Genomic DNA, 12,352 nt, shown 5'->3' with positions numbered 1-12,352 from the left:
TGCTCATCAAAGTCATCCAAGCAATGGTCATCTCCTGGATGGGACAGCTTAAAAAATAAAATAATTGCAATGCCCTAAAACTTCGCTTAATCTATACCTTATACTTTGATGGGGACATCATGCACATGCCCCCTCTACGCACATATTCAAGGAGGAGGCGGGCCCCACTTTCAATTTGGATCGACAACAAAATCTTTGGAGGACCCCATAAGGGGTTGCGTTATGGAGCATTAGAGTGGACCCGATCATCACATAGATCTTACCATTATATCTCATGATCGTAGCCCACTACTTTAGATGATTTAGGATTTTGAGTTTTGATTATTTTTATTATTAAAAACATCATGAACGGCTTTGATTGCTTAGAATAGTTATTTTATTTATTTTAGTTTTGAGATTAGTGCACGCACATGGCGCAAGGATAGTTTTGTCTTTTTGGATTTAGGGTTTTCTTATAAATAAATCAATCCCATGTATGGACTCTCATGATGTTATGAATAAAAAAATCTTGTGTTTCTTCCTCTCTCTCTCTCTCTCTCATTGAGTTGAAGGATTAAATTGGGTGAGAAGCCCTCCCTTCCTCGAAGAGTTAACTGCCATGGTGCGACGCCACACCCGCTCCAGATCATCACCATCTTCTTCTGTATCTCATTCATCATCCTAAACACCCCATCCACCATCAGATTCACCAATTTTCGCATCGAAATCCTCTCCTACAGTGTTGCACAAGAAGGTTTTCAGATTCTAGCGCATCTACGGGGCTGAAACTTTAGCAGAGTACTACGCACAAACCATGTGCCGGATCGAAGTAATTTTTGATATGGAAATAACCCACCCCTGGCCGATCCTAACCAAGGAGTCCTTTCCCGATTTTATGGGCCACACACACGTACGGACGTCCAGTCACACACGTGCATCGAGGCCAACCTGTTGTCCCGCATGCATGGCCCATCCCAAGTCCTCTTTTCCCCTCTGTTTCTTTCCCCTTTTTTGGCTTAAAACCTCCCGATAGGATCCCCCATTAATCATCTACCTAAACCCCCTTAGATCTATCCCTAATATTCACTCCTAAACATGATCAACATATGGTACAACGGAATTGTTAAATCTGGAAATTGCTAAATCAGTCCATGTACCCTCGAGTACCTTAACCGATCCCTAACCGTCATCTAGAAACCTTATAATCCGAAATTCATAACCCAAAAGGGTCCCAAATCGCAATTTTTCCCAATTTTCAAACCCTATATTTTCCTCCAAATTGAAACTTAGTGAATCTCTTGAGTCGAGAATAATCTTATGCAAGAATGGGTGATTCTTACACTCCTTTGAGCTTGTTTGGCTTATAATTTTATTTGATCCAGCCCTAATGGTTGTGTAGGCTTGGACCCCCATAGAACCCCCTCCTTGAATGTTTGATAGTATGTAGGATGTGGAATTTTGTGACTGTTTAATATTGGCATAATCACAAACTTGATTTCTTGCACTCCATGGTTAATTTCATGTCCTGCGTCACACTTTAGTCATGAAAGCGGACCATGTAATTAATCTAACACATCCTTTCATTGATTTGTACTGCTCAATCACTGAAGCAACCCATGGATGGGCCATAGACTAAAAATTGAATTGACTGAATGTTTCTTAGCACCCAGTCAATGTAATTTGATCTGGACCATTACCATTGCTGGGAACTGTCAAGATCAAACTACACTAGACGGTTGGTCAGAGTAAATCAATGTAAATGTTATGATATGGATCATTTAAGAGGTGGTTCATCAATGGGCCAGTTTGGACAACTGAAAATTTTTGCTAACTGTAGAATAATTGCATGGTCCATTTCATGAATGTTCAAGGTGCACCAAAAAGTATGTAATTGATGATGTTAAGGTTAATTTGATAACTCTTTTGACTTTTTTACAAATGGTCATTCCAAGATGTTCAAATGCCGTTTCAATTCAAGTTATCTTGGCTGGAGAGAGGATGGGGTTCTCAAGGTTGGTGAAAGAGTGGTGGAGATCTTTTGAGGTGGAAAGCTATGCTGAGTTTAGGCTCTGCCAGAAGTTGAGGCTTTCAAAAAGTAGAATCAATACTTAGAAGAAAGAGGTGGGGGGGAACAAGGAGGTTGAAATTAGAAATATCCTCGAGGGAATCTAGGAGATCAACATCAAGGAAGAAGGAATGGAATTGTGGGAGGAAGAAAAGGGATAAGGGTGAAGCCAACTCAAGATTATATGAATCGCTTAAAAGAAGAAGAAATCAAGTGGCATCAACGGTCTAGAGCAATTTAGCTTAAAGAGGGGTACAAAACATGTTATTTCCACAACAATGATTTCCATATCGTTATCATGTAATATATCGCACCCTTGGGTATAGATACATATCGGTTATCGCACAGGAAATATCGGTTGTACCGTGTAATTGATCACTGTTGTTGGAAAATATGGGGAAACATTGGGAAATTAGTCAAATTTTTCAACTACTTCAAGAATCATTAAGAAAGCCACCAATACACACTTAGAAATTTTTAAAACAAAAAACAACTACACATAATAGGCTTCCTTTGTATAAAGTCCTAACCTATGCGTTATCTGATTGAACTGATGCAAATGCAATTATATTCAATGTCAGTTCATAAAATTTGTAAACGTAAGAAGACATATATGAAAACACAAGTATTATATTCGAAAGCAAAAGAAGTAGAAAACTAGAAATATACAAGTGGATTTTGGGAAAATTTTTATTTTTTAACATTTTTAATTATTTTTTTTAAATTTTTTTCCAAAAAATACCCAAATTGGCAAGAGTGGATAGATTAGGTCATATACATGTTTGATTTCGTGTTTGGACACTAAGATTGTAACCGATTTGGAAAAAAAAAATTCCCCAATTTTCTGCAACTCAATCCATCTCTCTCAAATCTCAAAATCAAAGCTCCAAATTCATAATTTTTCATGCAAAACATGAAGAACCATGAATTTCTTACCATTTGACAATATTTACAATATATAAAAATGAAAAGAAAAGAAAAGAAAAAAAATTGGAAAAATTTCAAAGATTTTGTTGCAACAAACTAAAATGAAATGATCGAAATCACCTTGCAATGTACTAAGAAGGAAGTTTTTTTTTCTAAATTAATTTTTGTAAATTTTTAAGGATTTTCCAAACAAAATAACATCGGTTTACTTTTTTCCCTTTCATTATCGCACTTGATATCAATATATTGCACGATGCATCAAGAATTTATAAAGGGGAAGTGTGGATATATCGCACGATAATGCAAAATCCACGATATATCATGATATTATGTGATATATTGCACGATGCCATGAAAAATGGATATTGAAGTTGGGTTTCGCATCGCCCAGTTGGGATAACAGATATGTTGTGGGATATATCAATGATATCACAAGATACTGAAAACATTGTCCACAGCATTGCAAACACTTGGGTTAGAAGCAACAAGATTAGTAGCATTCTACTGAACGGTAGAAGAATAGAAAGGAAAGACCAGTTGTGCAAGATAGTGGTTCAATTCTACGAAAGCATGTTAACCAGGGAAGGTTGGAAAAGGTCGAGACTAAACAACTTGGAATTCAACAATTTATCTAATGCTAAAGCTGAGTAACTTGAGAAACCATTTACCAAGGAAGAAGTCAAAATAACAGTGGATTCGATAGGTAGGGACAAGGCGTCAGAACCAAATGGCTTTTCAATGGTATTCTTCCAAGTGTTTTAGGACATGTTGAAAGGTCACATAATGAGTTTTATGGCGGAATTCTTTGAAAGGGATCACTCGTCAGTTGATCTAGCAACATCTTTTATTGCCATTATTCTGAAGATGACAGATGCAAAAAGCCTAAAAAGATTATAGGCCAATAAGTTTGATAGATGGCCGTACAAGATTCTTGCAAAAACCTCAGCTACCAAGTTTAAGGCAATGTTAGGAAGTGTTATACCCATGAGCCAATGTGCGTTTTGTAGTAAGGAGATAGATTTTGGATTGTCTTTATTAGTCACAAATGCATTGACTCTTGCAGAAGAAAGGATTAAAAGGTTTAGTAGTTAGTACACAAGCTAGATATAGAAAATGAATACAACCACATCAACTGGGGCTTTCTGGATTATATGCTTGGCCGGTTAAGATGTGCAATGAAGAGAAAGCTCAAGAGGGAGTGTACCTGTTCAGCTCGGTTCTTTGTTCTAGTTAATAGGTCCCCCAAAAAAATTTCAGAAGCTCAAGAGTCAAGAGGCATCCAACAGGGGATCCAACATCCCTTTTTTCTTTTCATGGTAGTGGTAGAAGCTTTGGGCAGAATGCTGGAAAAGGACAAAAGGTGGATCTATTTCGAGGCTTCAGGGTCGAAGGGAGGAGCCCTCTGATCTTACACCTTACAATTCACCAATGACACTATCCTTTTTTACAAAGCAAATTCCAATATGGTGGACAAGCTAAGAATGGTGAGTAGGTGCTTCGAAGTGGTGTTGGTTTTGAAAGTGAATATTGCCAAGAGTTAGACATTGGGTGGTCAGATGTTAATCGATAAGCTAAAGCAGATGACAGCGATTTTTAAATGTACAATGAGGTCCTTCTCCTCCACTTATCTGGGCCTTCCTCCATGCATCAGGAAACTTATAAAGCTTATGGGATAAAGTGACGGAAAGGTTCAAAAGAAAACTGTCAAGATCAAAAAGCAAATACTTGTCAATGGATGGCCAGCTAACGCTCATCAAAGCAGCCCTATCAAATATGCCCATATACTTCATGTCCATGTTCAAGTGCCCTAAATTGGTGTCTGTTCGACTGAAAACGCTTAGGGGGATTTCTTGTGGCAAGGTTCGGAAGAAAAGAAGAAATTCACTTATTAGGTTGGGAAGACGTCTGGAAACCATATAAAGAGGGGGGTGCGCTAATATTAAGAACTTGAAGAATGCAATGCACTTTTGGGAAACTAGTGGTAGAGGTTTGGGACGAAGGATGATTCCTTGTGTAGAGAAACGATAACAATCAAATATGGGTATGAGGAAGGAAGTTGGTGGACAAGGGATTTCTCTTTTTATAACATGAAAATGGAAAGGAGTCTCGAGCATGAAGGCCAAGTTTAAAGAGGGAGTCGGGTTCTCTCTTGGAAGTGGGGAGAAAATCCGATTATGGAAGGATGCATGGGTGAGCAAGACCCCCCTCTAGCATGTGTTTCCAAGATTGGTGTGCCTAGCTATAGATAGTAATAAAAGGTGCTACTCGGAAAGTGGAAATGTGATTATGTGGTCACCTCGAATCTTTCTGATGAGAAAATTGAAGAGCTCATTATACTCCTTGATAGAATCCACCCATATGCTCCATTAGTGGGGGAGAAGGATGGTATGGTGTAGTGAAAGGATAGCTCGAGCTAATTCTCAGTTCATTCATTCTATAAGATGCTTTGCTCTCCGGTGGAAGAAGGTTATCATATGTACATCTTTCGTATGGCGGTATGGAGCTCCCCCAAAGGTGGCGACATTCACATGGCTAGTTTGGGAGGAAGAGGGTTTTGACCATAGACGGTCTTTAGAAAAGAGCAATGGTAACCCCCAATGTTTGTGCATGAGAAATGCCAAATCAGTGGATCAGTTGTTTATTTATTGTCCATTTGCTCACATGGTATGGCATGACCTTAGGATCTTTAGTCTTTCGTGCGTGATGCTAGACTCAACAGTGAACTTGAATGTAGTGGCATGGGGTGAGCTTTGTGAAGCAAGGGAGGGTCACGTGGAGATTAGCGTTGTTGGCCGGTCTTTGCAACATTTGGGGCAAGGTATTCAAAATCGGTTACGTAACGGCCGTAACAGTCATTACGTAATGGTAACGGTCATAACCGTTACACGTTACGAGGTCGAAATCGTCGTAACGGCCATTATAGAAAAAATAGGTCGTAAAGGCCTTGTAATGGCCCGTAACAGCCCCGTAACGGTCCTATAACAGTTTTTTCAAAAAATAAAAAAAGGGTCATAACGGTCGTTACGGCCCGTATTATAACAGTAACGGTGGTGGCCATTACGGCCACTGTTACCGTCTTGGAACACCTTGCTTTGGGGGGAAAGAAATGGAAGATGCTTCAAAAATATGAGTAATTCAATGGTTCAAGTCTGTCATAAGGAGAAGATTTCCTTAGCTGAATGGGCCTCTTGTATAGATGCTTTAAAGGATTGTAATTTTTCTTTTCTTTGAGCGGATTTTAAGTTTTTGCATCATCTAAGCATGTTGTTTCAATAAAAGTTCTGTTGCCTTTCAAAAAAACAAAAAAGATGTTAGTCACCAACTGAAAACTCAGATCAACAAGCACATTCAAAGATCTTGTTCTGGTTGTGTCATGTCAACACATTAAATTTTACCATTGCCAGGAATAGTCAGGATCAAACTACACTGGACGGGTGGTCAGAGAAAATCAGTGCAAATGTTAAGATATCGATCATTCTTCGTCAATTGGGCGGCTGAACAATTGAAAAAATTTGCTAACTGTAGAATAATTGCATGGTCCATCTCATGAATGTTCTAGCTGCACCAAGAAGTATGTAAATGATCCAATCTTTAGTTTAATTTGATCAACTCTTACATTTTTCACAAATGGTCATTCCAAGATGCTAGTCACTGAATGGACACTCAGATCAACAAGCACATTCAAAGATCTTGTTCTGCTTGTGTCGTGTCAGCACATGTTAAAAGTAAGTCCAACTATCATGCACGTTTTGAAGTTAAAACCAACACCGCACTCTCACAGGCACACACAATGCAAACACACATGCAACCATATAAAATGAAGTAAAGATAAATACATAACCATATAGAATGAAGTTAGGTGCTCCTACAATGATACTTCAATGGCATGCAATTGCTTCCTCCCGCAATGCACAAGGATACATGGTAACATGGCCTCGTGAAACCATACACCTTCAGGTTAATTCACTCTTTTGCATAAAACTGCTGTAAGCTCTAAGAATAGCAGGGATTAGTCTCACTTCAAAAAAGAGGTGGGGACACCCCGTGTCTTCAAAAAAAAAAAAAAACAAAATAGCAGGGCACCTTCCATGCAGAAAAGCAAAAACAAGCAAAGGAAGTGGCAGACAAGGTCCTAAGAAAAGCATCTATTTGCAAAACAAATACAGAATATTTTGCTGGACCAGAGGTTATGACTCCAGTACAGCAAACCTGTTCTTTCTCACTTTATATGCTGCATTTACAGAGATGTAGACAGGACCAACAACTCTAATTCCTGACTGGTGAAGAGGTTATCAGATGACCCATTTTATTATAGTTCCCTACATCTATTTGATTCTAGTTTCCTAAAATCCCAGATAAATGTCTTCCTTACAGGACAATAAAACATGTGGCCTTCCACCTGCAAAGACCTTCATACTTTGAGCAATCATGTCATCTCTTTCCAATTACCATTCAAAGAAAGACAAGTATGCAGTTTGGGAATTTCTTAGCTCATCTGGATATTCTTTTTCTTTCAATGGTAATGCAGTCAATTTATAGAACCACACCAGTAGGACTGGAACTTTGGTCAGATGAAGCATGAAGCAAAGTGGCAACAGATTCAGGTGCGGGAGCAGGGACGTGTCTGTTTCATAATGCAAACAAGTATCAATAGGTAGGAAGCGAGAGTCTAAAGCCGATTTCAAGTGGGTGCAGGACCTAGTTAGAAGGATCCTACAACTAAGACTGAAACACAGCAGGTAAGATGATGAGAAATCATCCTCCTACTGGCAATCCTGAAACATGGCCACAATCTTCTCTCTTACAACCCTTGGAGCAAGTTCCATAACCCAAGAGAGCATTCTTCTCCTAACCCTTGGAAAAAGCATCCTTTAAACTATCCTAGAATCAAATACAACCTATCACACGGAGGATTTCAGAAAGATAAACCAATGACAAGATAACATATGATAGGAGTGTTCAAATACAACTTTAGACCATTACATCACAGTCCCGACATTAGTGCCGACGTGTAAACAGTGAAATATGGTGGCACCCAACCTATCCAAAAGCCAAGCCCTGCCATGAAGACCATCTGGCGCAAACTTTCAGGCCAATCCACACATCATGTGAGCCAGATATGTGCCTTGGATCAGGTAGATGACTGTCCATTATGGTGAGACCAAGCTTTTGGATGGGTTGGATGTCGTACACACATGACATGTTGGCAGTATTGTGCAAGTTGGAATGTAACTTAGCAGTCCAACTTGTTGTATATGAGCAATATTCATTACATAAGACAGCCATACATCAAAAGAATGCATTACCAAGACGTGTATTAATGTGTTAAAATCACACCTTTAACTTATCAAAACGTGCTGCAATTCTTTCATCTGTCTTCCTCTGTTTTACTGCCCAGCTTTTTTGTTCGAGAAGTTTCCGTTTTTGTTGGTCCACAATCCACTTTTCTGTGGTGGTGTACTTTAGAGAAGAACCCGGCACATCACTGGAAAGTAATATGTCTTCCTCTTCTTGTTCCGCAGATTTGTCTAGTTGGGTAACTGAATTCCCATATATCACAGTACCAGGGAAGGCAACAGCCTTGAAGCCATCAGAAGTAAATTGTCTTCGAATATCAGCAAGCCTCTGATCATCTGGCCCACTATTAGAGATCACTGGTGCTGAAGTAGTTGGAAGTTTCTCCATGTGACCCACATGTCTGGAGTACATGTTGATATCCACTGGAGGCTTCACCATATGCCTGAAGTAATCATGTTCAATATCTTTTTTGCCCATATTGGACATAGTTTGCTCCTTTACCAATGACGCAGATGGGAACTTATCTACAGGAGCATTTGTTCGGAAAATGGGAACATCTGCTTTGTGAAATATGCTAACTCTATCATTGTGCTTAAGAACTTGAGACTGGTTAAAAGGATTATCTATTTTCTCTTGTAAATGTCCACTCTCAACTGAAGTGGGTGTCTGCATTTCCCTAGAAGCATCATTAAGAGTGCTGATTCCCATCAACCTAGTCATATGAGGCTCTAGCTGCTTGCTTGAGCGAAGAACAGAGGAGAAGGCATGATTTGCTTGGCCAACTTGCCAATGGCCATGCTCAGGGCCGTTCTTCCCACCATTCATCAAAGAGTCAGATTCCAAAGGCCTAGCCATCACTGTCAGTGAATCTGCAGTTTCTTGAGTCCTCATGTCAGCCTCCTGTAGACATTTCCTTTCTTCAATCATGAAAGATTGATCTGAGGCTGGACCTTTTTTATTCTTTGTCGTCTTCTTTGTGACCTCTGTGCCTTTTGATGAGGCACCCATCTCCACTGGACTTCCAGTAGAGGAAGAAAATGGCAGGTTTCTGGTGAGTAACATCTCCTTTCCAGTTCCACTGTTTACACTTGGCTTTACAGACAGAGCCGTGATTCCATGGCTGTTAACAGGCTCCTTTAAAGATACTTCTTTGTGAGCTCCATCTGCATTGCCCCCTGTTTTTTACAAGCCAATCCAAAGAAGGGTTGCCCTTGAGCAAATGTGCAGCAAAATAGTTAAGACGACAGAACAATGGCAAAGACGTTTAAAATTGGGATATGGTAAGACTATTCAAGTACAGCATTTTCTAAGCACCTAGATCTGAGCACCTCTGCACATGCACACAAGCCAACTGTGTGAGACTGAGATCCAAGCTGCCCATCAGGTGGTCATGCGCATGTCCCCGGCCAAAAGACTCAGGCTGATTCTCTCATCAAGTGGGCCATAGCAAATGATTTATTTTTTTTTAAAGGAAGGTTACAAGGAGTTGGGAAATGGTCAGTAATAAATGTTCACTTGTGGCTCACCAGTCACCGCTCACCTAATGAATAGACCAACCTGATACTTCGGCTAGGGTGGGGCTCACCTGATCGACAGCTTGGATCTTGCATGTGTGCGCTGACATGGCATACTTGGTGACATGTAGAGGTGCTGGAATCTGAAGATATCTAGAATTTGAATTAGGGAACCTCTAAGATGATAGCATCAATATGGGAAAGAGTGTTTGCCTTCTTTTGGGTAACTTTCACCAAGTGCAATGTCAAGATGAAGCTTCCTAGGCACCAAATTGTTTCTGCATATACAAGAGAACTGGTTAACAGCAGGCACTAAAATGAAACTTTATGCTTCACAATTTCTGTTAATTTGCATAATTCGCATGCTCATTTATGATACAATAGAGGGAATTCAGAATCCACAACATGCCTGAAAGCTAGAAAGACAAGACACTGGGCTCTGAGCTGTTTCAGTTGGTGTTCCTTAAAGGGCACGGACAAAGAGGCAGAAGCCTGAGACCCAGGAATTCTTCCCATATCGATAGGCTTTGTATTTCTTTGTGTACTCATTTCCATATTACCACTCGAGCCAATGCATGTGCCTTTTTGGGGGGCCTCCAGCTTAGGTTGAGAAACGGAATCTTGATCCCTATGATCAGCCATCTCATTTTTCCCTAAAGCATTCTCCTTGCTTAGTGGTCCCAGTGTTTCACCGCCCTGTTTACACATAACATATGGATTTTAAAAATAAATAAAAAATAAAAAATAAAAAATAAAAATACATATCCATAAGTTAAATAATGCAACATAGACATTGTAAATTATAAACAAAGCATGATGCAGTCCCAACTCCCAAGAACTAGAAGTAGCAAGTGCTGCATACTAAACAAGCACAGGTTGCAACCACACACACACAAAAAAAAAAAAAAAAAAAAAAAAAAAAAAAAAAACAAAACAAAACAAAATCAACATGAAAGAAATCACTTCAGAAAATCAAGCGTAGTTTTGCAGTAGCAGGCAATATAGCACTAAAAAAAAGCCCTTAACAGATACAAATATCCACATAAGTTGGTAGACAAAAACCATAAGGAAACCAAAATATACAAAAAAAAAAATTAAAAAATAATAATAAATAATAAATAATAAATAATAAATAATAAAAAATAATAATAATAATAATAATAAAATCTGAATGGTGAAATAAATTTATTGAAACCACCACAAAGGAAAAAAAATACAACAGCTGCCGCGCAGCCATTACAAGCAACCACTATGGCTGTGGGCTTTGGAGCAATTGACCCAGAACATTACATCTAACATAGCCCCTCAAACATAACCAACTCTGATCTACTTTTATCTCAGAAATAACAATTGTTCCTTTCACCCCATAAAGCCCAAATAACCACCAAAAGAGCCAATCTCCACCACTCTTGCCCTTTATTCCCACTTCCTCCCCCATGCCACGGATGAAGCCCTTCAATCAACACCGGCTTTACCCAAGAGACCTTGACAAAGGGAAAAACATTTCCCACACATTCCGAGCAAAACCAGTGGATGAACAAGCGGCTGAAAATATAGAAGTTTAATTCATCAAAGCATCTATAAAGGAAAATTTTGAATCACAATCCTCTTACATTTTTCCAGAACTATTTCATCCACCATAAAAGGCAAGGATGAAAAATGTAAAACTTATATTTTGTTACAAAATTACATGGGTTCTGAAAGCTAGATAATAAAATCCTTGAAAAATCAAGAGGGTTATTCCGAGTAATGGCTCTCCTCTCAAAAGAAAATGAGCTTAGACTTTTAAGTCTGTGACAGGAATTCTTTTATTATTAAACTTAATAAATACATATTAAAAGACAAAAAATATACAGGGTGTATCAAGGGTTTCCCTGAAAGAATTGAATACAAAGCTGTTTGGACGATGCACTTTTTTCTCAAATTGAAACCAAAAACAATGTCTTTTCACAGAATGACAACACTTGTGATTTGCACTGGCTTACTTATTTAGTTCCCACTATGGTTACCCTCAACCAGCCCCTCCCACTCCCTTCATAGTCATGGTCAATATGGTCAATGATTCTCTAAAAGGAATTTATCAGAACTTCAGGGTGGGGTGGTGCCGGGAGGGTATGAATTTGAAATGAAGGCATTCAACACATTAACATAAATATAAGAGGGTATCAAGTTGGCAGTAGACACTGATCCGCAGTCTCTCAATTATCAGAAGTCAAGATAGAAGGAGACAAGTACCTGAACCATCTTATGCATGTTTGCTAAGACTACTCCAGTAGGCATGGATGCCGGAGCCTCTGCCCCAGGAGAAGATGAAGTCTTCCGAGCCTCAGGATATGAGCTGAAAGCACCAGAAGATCCTTCATTTACCTTGCCAACAATGCCTGCAGTATTTGTAGATGAGTTATTTTCCAACTCATGTAGAGAAGTAACAGCTTCATTAGTAATTCCGGGAGATGGCCCTGTCGACAGAGGAACAGAGATTTCCTCTGCTGAAGAACTCGTAACAACATTAGAAGAAAACTTAAAAACCAGAGAATTTTCTGAAGGCAATCCCAGTTTTGATTGATTC

At 39.2% G+C, this 12,352-nt stretch overlaps 1 protein-coding gene across 6 annotated transcripts in view; it reads right to left on the bottom strand.

Moving 5' to 3' along the window:
- Positions 1–12,352, bottom strand: part of LOC131251550 (chromatin structure-remodeling complex protein SYD-like) — a 78,606-nt gene that overhangs the window by 51,009 nt on the left and 15,245 nt on the right. For 3 of the 6 annotated variants that reach the window (XM_058252311.1, XM_058252310.1, XM_058252306.1), the window contains exons 5-8: positions 12,019–12,242; positions 10,193–10,479; positions 9,997–10,061; positions 8,309–9,444 (exon numbers count right to left, since the gene is read on the bottom strand). In XM_058252311.1, the coding sequence (XP_058108294.1) occupies positions 8,309–9,444; positions 9,997–10,061; positions 10,193–10,479; positions 12,019–12,242 (1,712 nt within the window). The remainder of the gene's footprint in view (positions 1–8,308; positions 9,445–9,996; positions 10,062–10,192; positions 10,480–12,018; positions 12,243–12,352) is intronic. The other 3 variants (XM_058252308.1, XM_058252309.1, XM_058252307.1) reach the window with 2 other exon arrangements.

Source organism: Magnolia sinica, chromosome 7 (assembly GCF_029962835.1).
Source record: "Magnolia sinica isolate HGM2019 chromosome 7, MsV1, whole genome shotgun sequence".
NCBI lineage: Eukaryota > Viridiplantae > Streptophyta > Magnoliopsida > Magnoliales > Magnoliaceae > Magnolia > Magnolia sinica.
This window is presented reverse-complemented; position numbering and strand designations above follow the sequence as displayed.